We start from the raw sequence: 16,159 nt of genomic DNA on the forward strand, positions 1-16,159 counted from the left end.
CCCAAGTTCCGGTCAGCTCCCCAACTGCTGATGTCATCCCAGACGCCACCCTGATCTTAAAGATCACATTCTCTCTACTCCACGTCGAAGTCCACCATCCAACTGGGAGGGCACCTTGCATGTTGAGATCTTCTCAGGCTAGGCACCTCGTTCTCCTTCTCTCCACAATGTTCATTTGACAAAGCGACAATCCTGTGAAGGTCCAAGACATGTCGCAGCATTCCATCCATGGATACGTTGTTTCTGGAATTGACCGCCATCACCGTTCCTCTGCTCCATTGAGACGTACAGCGGGCCTTCGGTGGTTTACCCAGACTTCCTCCCCAATTTTCACGCAAGCGGGTCCCTTCTCTTCCTCTTGGCCCTCCAGCACTTTACTCAGATGCCTCCATTCATATTTAAATACCGCTCTGTGCAGCACAGATTCTTCAGCTTGTCCAGATCGGGAAGACATGTTGTACCAAAAAATTGCTTCCAGTGGCAAAATGTGCCCTCTTTCTGCTATGGCCTTGACTGTCCAATGGTGCCTATATGCTGCTCTGAACAAGCGATGCACTTTCCACCGGTCGAGCATATCCCTCAATGCTTCCGAATGAAATGCCGCCCCGTTGTCTATTAGCAATTCTTCCACAGGACCCCTCTCTAAAAATATCCTGTTCAAAATCTGCGGCATCTCGTCAGCAATGCCCATTCTCAACTCACTCCAAATTCCCAGCCTGCATTCGACCATGGAAAGATACATTCCCTGACGGTAGTGCGTCATATCCACAGCTAGCCTCTTCCACTTGTGCTCCACCGAATGGTTTCCTTGCTCATGCCCACATGGAGCAGGGTCAATGGACTGACACCTGTCGCAGCTCCCAACCACTTCCCGGATGCTTCTCCTAGTAACGTCATTATCAATTTTCTTCACAAGATACAGGGTCCTGTCCACACCTAAGTGATACATAGCGTGCCGTCTCTTCAGTTCCGAGTCATCCAACCGACACACCGCAGCTATCCCTTTCTGTGCCTCCTCTGGTTCCTCCAACCACGCCTTTTTCACCCTGGTCAGTGCGTCTGCCCTGTTTCTCTTCAAAGGCACGAAACCCACATTCAGCTTCAGTCCGAACTCGGCAATCAATTCTCCTAGAACTCCTAGACGGCACTTCACCAACATGTCCATGGCACCTTTCATCCGAACTCTCCTCTTACTGGTGATCTCCGATCCTACCCAGCCAAGCACAGTGGCCAAATCTGTCTGGATTTCGATTGAGTGCAGCCCCCATTTCAGGACCAAGTTCACCCCTTTCAGCACCGTGTCTAATTCGGCAACATTGATGTGGTTAAAGTCATCAGCTTTCTGAAGCCAGATCGCGTCCTCCACCTCAGCGCCTTCGATCTCCAACACAACCCCTATCGCATGCTGTGCGCAGCCATCCAGCGATCAGGTAGTGACCGACCAACTTCCCACACACCGAGAACAGCTCTGTCCTGCTGATGCTGGAACTCAGCTCTGGGATTTCATTCCCTCTCCGTAACACCAACTCACCCAATCTATCTCTTTGCAGCTTCAGCCCCAGTGCAGCTCCCCCTTCCATCGACTCTGGTGGCTTAGCAATCAGTCCAAACTTCTCCAGATGTCTCACTACCTCGTTGGCTGGCACTACAGTTTCGTCCACCAAAATGTCGTCTATGTAGGAACTGGTGGCCTTTCTAATCTTGTCCTCGTTCCCTCTTAAGCACTGCCGCCATGATCTTCGGAGCAGAATTCAGTCTGAAACCCAGCCTGGTTAAACAGTACATCGGGCCCTTGTACCGCACCAGCTGATATCGCTACTGTTTGTCGCTCACACAGAGCTGCATGTATGCTGATTTCAAGTCGACAATCGACTCTGCCTGGGTTGACTGTCTCCATGCACGTAACATCTCGCCACAAAAGTCGCCTCGCCTCGCCTCCCGTGTGGCACAATATATACTCGTTTAGCTCTCTGAAATCCAGCACTGCCTAACTTTTCCCTTCGTTGGCTGCACCACCGCCATCAGAGGTAGCACTCCGCCCATTACCTCCTCCTCACACGAAACAAGGACCCCTTCCTCGATCCACCTCTCCACCTCGTCTTCAAACTCGACCCTGGCGTGACCTTTCAGGGTATGCTGGTAGCAGCTCACTCTGTTTTTCAGCACTGGGGGCTCGTCCTTCCATCGCCACTCTACCATCCACCACTGACCATTGAACGCCGCCTGAAAATCTTTGTCCTTAATGGTGTAAGCCTCACAGGGCTCTGCTCTCTCTGGCTATCCTGACTCACAGCACATGACGCCCCCACACTTCCGAACGTGACCTCATCTCCTACAATACTAACGCCATCGAGGCGGTTGATGGCATCCATCCCCATCTATCACGCGTTCAACCACAATTAACTGCAGCCTTAGCGTTGCGCCTCGCACCACTATCTCTACCTTGCTGATGCCTTTGCAACGGATTTCGCTGCCGTTGACTGCCCGGTCGCTACTTGCCCCATTCCATTTCTTCATCACCCTTGAAGTCACGAAGGTGGTCGTGCAACCCATATCCACGAGGGCCTTGAACGTCTTCCCCTCAGCCTCGACATCAATTAAGGGCAGCGTCTCCAAAAGCAACTCTACTCGTTTGCGGGGAGCGTTTGAGAGGCAGCAACTTCCCCATGGTTGTTTCCCTGGTCGCAATCATGGGCAATGTGCCCTGTCTTCCTGCCTTGAAAGCAGATGGGCCTTGGTTGCGTACACTCCCTTGCCATGTGCGACCCCTGACATCTAAAACACCGGCCTGAGATCGGCCGCTGTTGTTGCACGGTAGGCTTCTTCGTGTCTTTCTCCGGCCTCTGTTACCACCATCACTATCACCATTGCTATCGCCTTCCATCCAGTGTTTCGCGTCAACACACGGGTTTGAGTCACAAGTTCGCTCAGCGCCATCTTTTTACTTCCGGCCAATTGTTGTAGGTGAATCCCTACATCGTCAGGGAACCCACTTACAAACGCCAGTTGCACTGCTTTCTCCAGGCCTTCTCCTGTAAACCCAGCTAGCGTGGCTAGCCTTTGAACATCTGTCACGTATTCATCCACCTGTTCTCCCATCCTTCTAATCGTACCCAACTTAGCAAAGGCTGTGTACTCAGACTCAGTGTAAGCGTCTCTCAGACGTTGCTCAATCTTCTCGCTCAGACGTTCTTCCTCATCCAAGATATGGAGTCAACATGCTCCCTTCTAAATACAGTGCCAAAAAGGCTCGCTATGTCGCTTATGCCTTGCAGTCTCGCCACCAGCCTGATTTTACGAATCCTGGCCACTACATCGCCCTCACCATTAAAGGGTCTGATAATGTCGCTGGCGATCCTGATTTTCACTGCCATCATAGTGATGTCTTATATGGAGCGCCGAAATAGCTTGTGGTGTGTGCGGGAGATTTGAAATAGAGACACCTACCTTCTCTTCGTCGACATCGACATCTCCAGCGGAATGCGCCCTTCCACGTGGCCCGACCCGAACGCTAGAAATAACAGCTGCTTTTCCCCTACTTTGACAAAGCGCTCACACATCCAACTCTGTCTGCTACCCCAATTGAAAAGGCCCAATCCTCCCCTGCTTGCGTGTGCGTTATTCCTGCCCCTTCCTCTTCCGGTCAGCCCCAAGTTCCGGTCAGCTCCCTAGCTGCTGACATCATCCCACAGCTATAGCCTTCCATCTGGGTCAGTGTACTGTTTCCTGAAGAAGATAGGTCTGGAACCTAGACAACTGAAGAAAGCCATCAAGGAAAAAGGCATGGCATCTGAAACTAGCTTAAGATGGTTATAGTTGATAAGAGACTGCAAGTGGAACCTTTCCGTTATTGAAGACTTACTCAATCCTCACTGTTTCACTCAAGTGAAGTGAGGGACAAAATGCTTGTGACCCTGACATACCTGCTGACAATATGGAAACATTTCCAGTATTGCAATGGACTTAGAAGATCTTACAAAACCTCTGCCATGGGGCAAGGCATTTCTGACACTTATTTCTCTCTCTCTTTCTCACACACATACACACACACACATACACACACACACACATACACACACACACACACACACACACACACACCACACACACACACACACACACACACGCATACACACACATACACACACACAGAGGCAAATCAAAAATTAAAAATAACAAAACAGCAATAGTCTAAAGGACATACATAGTAAATGTTTTAAGTTGATGCTCAGTACAAGATGGTAAAAAGAGTGGGTGTATAACGTTTTGAGCATAGTTCTTCAAGAGAAAAATGAGAAAGGAAAGGTCGGGAGAGAAGGAAAAAGTTCAAGTAAAGCATAAGTAAAGCCTATTGAAATTTAATTACAATTCAAGATGACAATTTTGATTTAGTCATTGTTTTTGAAAGCATCACTCTCTCTCTCTTCCTCCCTCCTTTTCTTATATACATATTAACATGTTTGTAAATATATACATACACTCATATATACACACGCACAGTGCACCCCGTATGCAAAGCAATATATATATATATATATATAATCTGCAACACCAACTTCAGAAAGCCAGCCAGTCACCTAATAACCTTTCAATCAGGTGACCACACTAACCACATTGATTACATTCTCTCCAGAAAGTGTGATACATGGTTACTCATAAATACAAAGACCTTCCCTGGCAAAGAATAGTCATTTGTGACTTTAAACTTCAGGCTAGAAGGGTTCCAAGTAGTAGACCTCTCTGGAGAAAATGGATTTGGAATCTTAAGGATCCAGAGATTTAGGGATGGAAACTTTAACAAAGAGGAGGATGAACTACAGACTAGTAACATAGAACAGCTTGCTGAGCATCACAGACAAATCTGTGGCTGGTACAAAGTCCCAATCGAACCTAAGGTGATATGGTGGTGGAATGATGTTGTAGACAAGGCCATTAGAACAAAGAAAGAGGCCTAGGAGGACAAGAAGAATGGTGGTAGCAGAGAGCTATATCAAGTAGCTAGGAGGGAGGCTAGAAGACAGGTATACTTTACCTGGGGAAAAGCAGAAAAGAAGGAGTTTGTCAATGCTTTGCGGTGTGAGGATCAGAAGTTTGAAGTGCTTCAGATTGCAAGATTAGTGTGTCGGAGAAAACCATGATGTTGTAGGAGAGAAGTGTGTTTACATGGATGATTCTGCAAAGTTAGTTCGCAGTTAGTGATCTTGCAAAGAAAGAGGCTTGGAAGTGCCACTATGAAAAGCTGCTAAATGTAGAGAATGCATGGGAGAAGGAGACCCTACCTAATATGAACCCATCAAGGGGGGCAGTTATCAGAATCAACAGTAGCTTAGTAGATAAACCTATGAAGGATATGAAGACAGGGAAAATTCCCAGCCCATCCGGAATCACTGCTGAGATGCTTAAAATATCTTATGGAATGGGATATGACCTAGTCACCTGTATAGTTAATCAGGTTGTGCATAAGTGAGTCATACCCAATGATTGGAGTAGTAGCATTATAGGCAACTGCTACAAAGGCAAAGGTGATGCCTTAGACAGAAATAATTACAGAGGCATCAAATTGCTGGACCATGGAATAAAATTTTCAGAAAGGATCATAGCTTAATTAATTAGGAAGAGAGTTAGCCTAGATGACATGCATTTGGGATTTGTACCAGGTAAAAGCATGACTCATGTTATATTCTTGGTAAGGCAACTGCAGGAGAAGTATTTAGCCAAAAATAAACCTTTGTAGTGGGATTTTGTTGACATGGAAAAAGCCTTTGGACAGGGTCCCCTGCTTCTTTATCTGGTAGTCAGTATAGAAACTAAGGATAGATGAGTGGTTAGTGAGAGCTGTACAAACCAAGTACAGGGACGCTGTCAGTAAAGTGAAAGTCACCAATGAGTATAGCAAGAAATTTAGTGTACAAATAGGAGTCCACCATGGATTGGCTCTCAGGTCCCTCATGTTTATCATGGTCTTTCAAGCTATAACAGAGGAATTTAAGACTGGCTTTCCTTGGGAGCTCCTCTACACTGGTGACCTTGTTCCTATTGCTGAATTACTACAAGAACTAGAGAAGAAAATTCAGGTATGGAAGCAAGGCCTGGAATCAATGGGCCCTAGAGTTAATTTAGCAAAGAACAAAGTCCTAATAAGTAGGAAAACAGACAAGCTACAGCTCTTTTCAGGGAGATGACCCTGCTAAATATGGATTTATGCCAGACAGAAGTACCACCAATGCTATATTCCTGGTGCTCCCTTATATATATCATGGTGATATATATATATATATCAGTGCCCATCAGTACAATGACAGAAGGCAGTGAGGGAAGAGTTAAACTTCAACTGGTTATAGTGGTGTTAGCTATAGAAGCATGTAATATTACTAATACAACTGAAAGCCCAACTTTAATGGGAACAAATAAAAATAAATAAATGAAATATAACGTTTCATCAGGTTAGAGTAGAGTGAATTATATAGCACATGGAAATGAATAAAGTAATAATGAATAATAGATCCTGTAATAAATGATAGAATAAAGTAGATAAATAAAAATGTTAGGTAAAGAAATCTGGTAAGGTAAAGAAATTTGGAAAGATAAGAATATGAAATTATAATAGCTGTTAAATACATTATAAGGCAAATGAGATACAGAAACATGCCATAAGGGAGGAGTATATTCCATAAATTAGATAAAATAAAGGAATATGATGATGAGGTAGACATAGTATCCTAAATTAAAGTGAGTTTACACCTTATCCAAATAACATATTCATGAATATAAATTTTTTGCTAGTTAACTACATTAAGACCTGTCCTGGAGTAAAATGTAAGAGATCTGAGGGAACAATGGACACTAGAAAAAAATGCTTGACATTAGTTATTTAATCATTTTGCTGCAACTGAGTATATATTACACAAGCTATAAGCCAGGTGAGGTGTAGAACTATGAATTAATAGACAAGAGTGGGGAAAGAATCTATGAAGAAATCTATGAAAAAATAAATGAATACAATAAACAAATATGATGATATGTTAATAAACCATTTAATTAAGTGAACCTATCCCCTATCTGAACAACATATCAAAGAAAATAAATTGGAAGGTAGCTATATGGGGTAGTTATCCTACTTCATCTGTATTTGTGGTAAAATTTGCATGTTTTAAAGAATTTGTGTACATAATGCCTTGTGATGCTTTTTTAATAATTGTGCTGAGTTATGGGACAGTATATACAAAGACTCTTTCAAACAAACCAACATGCATTGGCCCTGGTATAGAGGACAAGAGTGAATGATGGACCAAGCTATATTGTGTAGTATGTTTCTTTCCTAAGTTAGTGTTTGTATTCTGCCAGAGAAGTTGATTTACTATGTTTTTTGTGTCTAAATGAGTTTAAATGTGGTGTGTATCTTTGTTTAAAATTAACAAAAGCTCCAATATAAATTTTAGTGGAGTTTTGGAGCTTATTTAGGACTGGACACTTATAATACTATGTTAGACCTTTTGCAGTGAGCTTGTAATGAGCATTTGTCCCATATGTTGAAGTTACACTAGAAGATATGTGATTCATTAATCTTTCTACTAAGTGTATTACAATTAGTATAATTAGAAAATATATGATGGGCTAAATTAGATCAATCTGATTCACTTGCCAAGTATATGCTATTTTCACTACTATCTATGCCTTTATCATAAGTATTGATGATAGTAGATATAGGTGTTCCTAACCCTTGAGAGGAGGTAAATGTGGTATTATTGACATGGCTAATGGTGTTATCCCTATTATTGCAACTAGTACAATTGTTGTTGTCACTATTATTATTGTACTTATTATTATTACTATTATTGTTGTTGTTGTTGTTATTTGTTATTGCAAATATCATGACACACCCTGTGAGAATGGACTAGCTGAACTTGTATAAGTAGCAGCATGTTTGACTGAGAGCAAGAGATGAGAAATTGCAGGAAGTCAAAAGATGCTGTCTGTGAGTTCGTGAAGTTGCAGGAAATTGTTGTAAAGTTCTTATAATTCACTGAGAGTTGTTTTGGATTGGTTACAGTTGTTGGCAGAGTATTTAGGAATACATCAAGTGGAGACAATTGGTGTCTCCATTATTAGTGCACAATACTAAGGTGACATATACAGAAATCACATTATAAAATCATTACTCGTACCACTACTATTACCACTACCACCACTATTACCAGTACCATTCTCACTGTTAGTATTCTAATGAATATTATTATCATTTCCATTATTATTACCATCAATGATATTATTACCATTATTATTATTATCATTACTATTACTGGTATTATTATTGTTGTTTTTATTGTTGCTGTTGTTTTTATTATTATTATTATTATTATTATTATTATTATTGTTATTATTATTAATTTTTAAGACATCACACAGTATCCAATATTGTGATGTTGTTATTTGGAGATATAGTGCCTACTGGGGGTTTGTACTGTCTGTCAAGTCACAACAAGGACCTCCGACTGACAATACTTTACACAATATGCATGCAGTTCCAAGTCATGCTGATTTTTGCCATACACCTAGATTGTAGGGGATTTTGAAAGTTTCCAGATGTTTCTTCAGGTATTGAACCCAATGCTCCAATGACAATAGGGACAACCTTTATGTTTGACTCTTGTAGCTGCCACATCTTGGTGATCTCTACTCCCAGGTCTCCATATTTATCCATCTTTTCTCTTTCTTTCATGCCTGCACTTGTACTCTCTCTGTGCAAGACTTTCACAAGTACTAACAATGTGGATTACACTTTTGACCCTCTTCCCTCACATTCTGCAGAGATTCATAGCAATTGTGTGGTACATATCCCTTTCCACTGAGTTGGTATTCAATGTCTGGTCCTGGGCAGAGAGGATTAGACTTTCAGTCATCTTTTTTAGGTCACTCTTGCTAAGCCACCTCCATGATGCTCCCTGGTCTTTTAATTTGTTAGTTTCATGATGGAACTAACCATGTAAATCCATGCGAAGTAGAGTTTCTTCTCTCTCATTGACTATTCATGATCAGAATTCATTAGCACTTTCAAGTCCATTTTTGCTAAATCCTTCTACATTAGCAGTATACTGTAGCAGGTCTTGCTTGCTGCTTACCAAATATTCTTCTTTCACTGTTGATGCACTCCCATACGCTAATCAGCCCACATCCATCTTTACACCTCTTCATGTAGAGCCTATGTACATTCACCTTAGGGTGGAGGGCACCATGCATTGTCATTGTCTTTTGGGTAGTGTGATCGAGTTGGTTAATCTCTGCTCATGTCCATTTCAGGATGGGTGCACTATAGCAGACTGCAGCAACTTCCCATATGTTGATGGCAGTCACAGGGTTCTTTGGGTTCAGTTTTGATTTTAAAAGAAGTTTGGGGTGCTTCAAATATGCAGTGATGACCTTGTCTTTCATTTCTCTGTGCAAGATATTGCCCAGCTCTAGGATCCCAGGTCTTCCATTCTCTCTCCATTTGGCAATTCTATGCCCCTGCAATCTGCTCTTTTCTCCCATTTCAAAGTGAGCACCACACACTTCGAGATACTGAATTCTATCCCTGTATCCTTGCACAGTCTCAGTCAGCCTCTCCATTTCAGGCTCTGTTTTTGTGAACAGTTTTACATCATCTATGAAGAGAAGGTGGTTGAGACATGGTCCATTCTTTCTCATCTCATAGTGTGCATTGACTACAGAAAGTGGGATAATGGCTATAACAAATAGCAAAGGTGAGCAAGAGTCTCCCTGGAAGATACTTCTTTTGCTTGTTACCTTGGCTAAGAGCTGGTTGTTGCAGAAAAGATGTGTTTTCCAACTAAGCATGCTGTTCTTAATCAGTGCACACACATTCTCAGCTATTCTACACATGTCAAGTGTTTTTAAAATCCATGAATACAACAACATATCGTAAGCTTTTTTAAAGTCTATCCAAGCTATGCACAAGTTTTTCTGGTATTAGTTGCAGTTCTTCATTACAACCTTGTCTATCACAAAGTGGTTCTTGGTGCCCTTGGATCTTTTTTTCATCCCTTTTGTTCTACTGGAAGGAGATCGCATTCTGCAAGTAATGTATATATTTTCCCTGTGAGGATGCCTGTTAACACTTTCCATAAGAGGTCAAGGCAAGCAACGGGTCGGTAATTGTCAACCTCATTGCCCTTTGATCGATCTTTCATCAACAATGTTGTCTTTCTCTCTACAATCCACTCTGGAACTGCACCACTCTGCAGGCAATTACCTAATTACAATGCAATTTGCTTGTGTGTTGAACTAAACCACTTGAACCAGTAGCCTTGAATTCCATCAGGTCCTGCTGCTTTCCAGTTTGGCAGTTTTGAAATCTGTGAAATTACATCTTCCGTTGTTATGTGCATATGGTCCTGTCATGGAACCTCTGGGTGATGGAATTCAGATCTCACAGAATGAATCTACTCAGCACTGTGATTGTGGGAAACTTCTTGTCTCCAGATGTTATTTCAAAATTGGTGGGTTTCCTCTGCTTCAGGAGTTATATTATCTTCTCTACCTCCTCCTAAGCCCTTAAAAAACTGCCTCTGTTTTGCTGGAACTATCATATGCAATCAGTGTAGCATTGCATATTTAATGTTTTTGCCCACATACATTGTTTTAGGGTTTCAATAAGTTTTGAATCCTGCCTGTTCTATTTGGTATTTTGCATCAAGATATGCCCTTGCACCGTTTTTATCATTTTTCCATTGCCCCATTCTTCAGTGCAACTCAGATCTTTATGCAAAGTTTTAACATTGCCTCCAATTCTCTGCTTCCACCATGGTTCCTTCTGTCCATCTGCTCTCCTCTCTTTCTTTCCAACCAGTTCACCTACTAAAATTGAAGTGGATCTGAATCGAGTCCCTTGTTTCCATTAGATCTTTTCTCAGAATCTCATCAGCCTTTTGGGTTGTGCATTTCACATTATTATGGTTGAAGCTTCTTAAATTCACCAGCTTGGATTCTGTTCATGTACTTATTTTATACTTGGGTCTTATCCTGAGGCTTTTCTGTTCCTCAGTTATATCCTCTTGTAATACAAAGTTTTCTACATTATATTGACTCGGCCTCTCCTCTACTACAACTTTACTTTGCCTATGCATTCACTGATCTTCTAATTATTATTACTATTCTCTAACACGGCAAGCTTGCAGAACTGTTAGTACACCGGGTGAAATGCTTAGTGGTATTTTGGCTGACACTACATCCTGAGTTCAAATTCCGCTGAGGTCAACTTTGCCTTTCATACTTACAGGGTCAATTAAATAAGTATCGGTTATGCACTGGGGTCGATGTAACTGACTCAATCCCTTCCCCCAAATTTGAGGCCTTGTGCTTCCAGTAGAAAGAATTATTACTATTCTCCTTAGATGGGGTTGATGAGTTATGTCTTTTAAATTTGTGCTTATTAGATGCAACTATGATGGATTCGATGCTTGGTGTAGTGGAATAGAATAATTTAAGTGTGGATTAAAGATTGAGTGTGGTGGGAAGTTTGAATTGATAATGGTAAAGAATTGCTGGGTCAGGCCCTTAACATTTAAAGAGAAGTGGAGTTTATACTAGAGTATATTTCTCTCCCCACTTCTAATAAGAAATCTGGGGGGGGGGGTAGAATTCAAGTTTCCAGTGGGTATTTGGGATGTAACTCTATCTTTAGGATTATATTTTGCATGAGTTATTTTGAGGTGTGGCAGAAGCATTCAGTAAGTTATTTGTTGTGGTGCAGGGTATTGAGCTGAGGGTTCTTATTTCTAGTGGGGAGTGGTATCGTTATTGTTTTGGGGTACCTAGAATTAAGATTTAATTGCACTAGGTAGTTCTTAGGCTTTGTGTTAGACAAGATTGTAATAGGTGGTGTGGTTATTAAACTTTTCCTCATTTGCAGGCAAATCATGAATCCTAATAAAAATACCTCTAATGACACTATTTAAAATATATCTATGGGGATTAGAGTGAAAATTGATGTAATTCAGGTATTTGATAGGTTTATGGTATGGGGATTATACCAGAGCATTTAAATCTAAGATTACATTGAGGAAGTCAGCTTTTTTAGTGCAGTCCTCAAATGTCATCACTGTATATTTGAAGCTAAAGTTAGCAAAGAACTTATGGAGGGCCTTTCTAGTTTTCTGAAGAGCTGATGTGGAGAGACCAGTAGTGACCAAGAGAGCGTTGTCTCCATGAAGGACTTTACAGAAATGATCATGATGATCATCATATTCTGAACATCAGCATGATGGTCATGATCATGATCATGATCATGATCATTATCATTGTTCGACCGTGGTCGAGACAATGGAATTTACTATGTTACGCCAGACCTCACAGTCCATCATAGCATTACAGAGGTCCTGTTGCTGGATGCCTGTATCCCTGGAGATTACATCAGGGTAGGAGAGCGTGTGCCCTCTGGTATCGCGAGCAGATGGCTTCCAGAGGAAAAGAGTAGAAATTACCTCGTTTTCAGCTCTACAACAATGTCCAGCAAACTGGACTCTTCTACCTTTCACAAGAGATGACATAGGTGGTAGTTTCCCATATATTTGTACTTTGGTTGGATGACGCTTCCACAAGAGATTTTGAGCTCTCATAATGAGGTGAGTGTAAGTTCCATCCAACCACCTCTCAAGCTTCTTTGATAACGTCCAGGTTTCTGAGCCATATAGTAGAATTGGTTCAACTGTGGCTTTGAAGATTTTAAGTTTGAAATCTCTACTTAGATTTGATGACCAGATCTTATGCATATCATTACAGGTTGTAGATAGGTACAAGATGTTTGAAATCCTTAAGCTCTATGGGATTGCAGACAAAATCATCTCTGCCATCAAGGTCCTCTACACAGATACGTCTTCAACCATCTTAACCCCTGATGGGAAAACATCATCATTCTCAAACAAAACCAGAATACTGCAGGGAGACACACTCGCCCCATTTCTCTTCATCATTGTCATTGACTATGTGCTACATATTTCAGTTGATACCATTTCTGGCAAGGGCTTTGAAATAAAACCTAGAAGTTCCAGACACCCAGCTGAACACTTAACAGACACTGACTTTGCTGACGACATCGCTCTTATCAGTGATTCTCTCTCCAATCATCATCATCATTAACAACAATGTCATCATAATCTTCAATATCATTTTTATCATCAAATAGATAAATAAATAAAAAATAAGTCAGTTATAAATAATTAAAAAAATATATTATAAAGACATTTAACTGTTGGACAAGTTTTATTACCTGAATTGAAAACCAACATGAGTTAGAAGAGAGAAATTTGAGTTCAAATTGACACTTTAAAATAAAAGCTTGAACAAAATCTTATAGTGACACTGAAATTGCAGTGAAACTATGTCTACATTTGGTTTAAATCAATGATGGCTTGACAGGTTTAATAACAAATGGAAACAAATTGATAAATGTTTAAAATTTACATCAGTTTCAAAACCTCTATCATTTATAATATACAACTTTTCTTTTTAATTCATCAATGTCCATTGTTCAACAGACAAATAATCAACAACTTTTATAAAAAAAAAAGGATGGGGCCTGATTCTGTATAATAACAGCACAATCTAGCAACATCTACAAAAATAAATGCATCCATAAAACAATCCATAGGGTTTCTTTTTTAAAATAAAATAAAAATAAAATTGACTGTAAAGGGTGAAAACAGTTAACATTGATTGAAGATAGATTTCAGACAGAGAATAATAGTTTTGCTTCTAACAATTAATTAACCCATATTCAGACAAACTTATGTAAACTGATTATATTATTGGTTTATTTCAGAAATAGGGTTATATAAATCAAATAGTCAATATAATCTTTTTTTCTTTTTCCATTTTATATAAGAAAATCATTTTTTAATTGAAATTCTTTTCAAGAAGACACTTAAATTTTGATTTACAAAAGGTTTTCCATGGAGGGAAAACAAAATTCTTCCCATATGTACATAGTAATAAAGTAAATTTTACAATGGACATATATTACATTGATTGTTCTTTTTTTTAGCGACCATCGTTTTTTTTTTCTTTTGACATAATTTATTCTGTTTGAGATTTGACTTAGCTTCAATACTGTACAGTTTCCTTTGAGATGAATTATTCTGTTTGATTTTCATATTTAGTTTACTTAATTTTACTGTAATATACTATTTAAAAACTGTCTTATAATGTCACTAAAACCACACACATGTTAATAATGTAACTTTTATTTGGCAACATTTAGAAAATAAACACTAAATCATACAGAGAAAATCTTAAGACCTATAATCTAAACAAAGGTTACACAGCAATATATATCGTTGTAGTGTTTGGTAGGGATTGTTAAGTTTATCTCTTTTTTTTGCTTTGAGATCATTTATATTTGGAGTTTGAGCAAACTTTGCTTGTGTCACTATAAGAAATCACTATCATTATTTTTTATTACTATTTTTGTGTTTCTAGCATTTTACTATTCAGTTAATGTAAGAGATTTGATAGTAGCTATAAGGCTTTGAACTAAACCGTCCCATTACATTGTTATTAATTATGGTGGGATGTATGAGGGTCAGAAAAAACCCATTTTCTCTAGTTAAATAAGTAAAATAGTTAAGTGGAAACTATAACCTATAATATTATGTAATAATATTGAATTTTTCTCAAAACTATAAAATAGCAAGGTTATACTTGGATCTACTATGACAAAGAAATGCACTTCATGATAGACAACTGTTACTAAAACAAGTTTCTGTTAATGTACTCTACACATCTTATGATGCAGTCCAAAGGAACATCTCTCGGGAATTATTTCTAGCCTAAACTTACTGTAAATATTTTGTAATAATATCATGTTCAATATAGTTTAAATTTCAATTGGAAGTAATATCAGTGAGTAAAGGCAACCAAAAGAACTGGTGTAAAATTGAAAAATAGCATGAAAAATAATAATGGGTAAGGTAGGATCTTTTCATGAAGAATTTTATAATGAAGTAAGAAATATTACAAGTGCTATAAATTATACATGATTTTCATTTCAAGGGAAAAAAATATTTAAAAAATCACTGGTATGATTTTAGTTAAATTGCAACAAGTTTTTATTTAAAAATTCATAAAATTGAAATTGATTTTATTTCTAATATAATTTCTATTCTGTCCTGATTACTCACAATTCTGTTTTACTTCAAATATAGTTGATGTTAAAAAAATTAATATACAAATAAAACAATAATATAATTTTGTTGTGTCTGGGAAGAGTCATAGTGCCTTAATATAACACACTCACTGGTTCAATTTCCACTCATTTAGTTATTTATTTATTCCAGAAAGCTTTTTCATTGCTGCATTTGTGACTGTATCAATGAATTTTGACTCTGATTATCCAAAGTCAACATCCATTGATATGGTCACAAATGTGGTGATGAAAAAGTTTTCTGGAATAAATAAATAAATAAATAAATGAATGGAAATTGAATTGGTGAGTGTATTATATTAAGGCTCTGACTTTTCGCAGACACAACAAAATTTGTTTCAATGCAAGAATTTACACAAGGAATCTTGCAAACCAGATACAAAAACAATAATATAAAGCTTTTTATATAATAATACTTTCCAAGCAATTAAGAAAATAAACTGAGAAGATTGTGTACAAACAGTTTTCTGTGAATAAGGAATAGTTTAACATAAGTATATATTACTATACATCAGTATATATTATTCCAGTAAAGTAGAACATCAGTATATCTTATTCTGGTACTTTTTAGAGCAGACATGTGCACTGTGGAAGTAGCAAATTGTAGCATCAGAAAAATTCTTTGCAAAATTACTTTTGTGTCATTACATTCTAAGTGCAAATTCCACCAAGGGAAAATTCCTTCCACTCTGTCAAGGTTGATAAAATAATACACCAGTCCATAACATAATTGTTGCACAATTGTCACAACATTGAACAAAATATTTTAGGCATTTGTACTGGCTATACATTCTGAGTGTCAAGATGTTGCAGCCTTTATTTAGCCAACAAAATGATGTCTTGTCAAAAAAAAAAAAAAATAGCTGACAAAGGACAATGGGAAACTATCTTTGTATTTGCCCATAGAAATCCATGGCAAGCACTTAATTTTAGTGAAGGAAGACACCAGCAGTCATTTGTTGA

At 38.9% G+C, this 16,159-nt stretch overlaps 1 protein-coding gene across 1 annotated transcript; it reads right to left on the reverse strand.

Annotated features, from left to right (window-relative positions):
• Positions 1-259: 259 nt before the first annotated feature.
• Positions 260-1,177, reverse strand: LOC115214489. The gene has a single exon (XM_029783688.1). It carries the CDS (start codon positions 1,175-1,177, stop codon positions 260-262), a length of 918 nt encoding a protein of 305 aa, XP_029639548.1.
• Positions 1,178-16,159: the final 14,982 nt, after the last annotated feature.

This window comes from Octopus sinensis, linkage group LG7 (assembly GCF_006345805.1).
Source record: "Octopus sinensis linkage group LG7, ASM634580v1, whole genome shotgun sequence".
NCBI classification, from domain to species: domain Eukaryota; kingdom Metazoa; phylum Mollusca; class Cephalopoda; order Octopoda; family Octopodidae; genus Octopus; species Octopus sinensis.

Excerpts from the sequence above, each read along its gene's own strand:
- LOC115214489 (XM_029783688.1), bottom strand. The coding sequence starts at position 1,177 with ATGAAAGGTGCCATGGACATGTTGGTGAAGTGCCGTCTAGGAGTTCTA.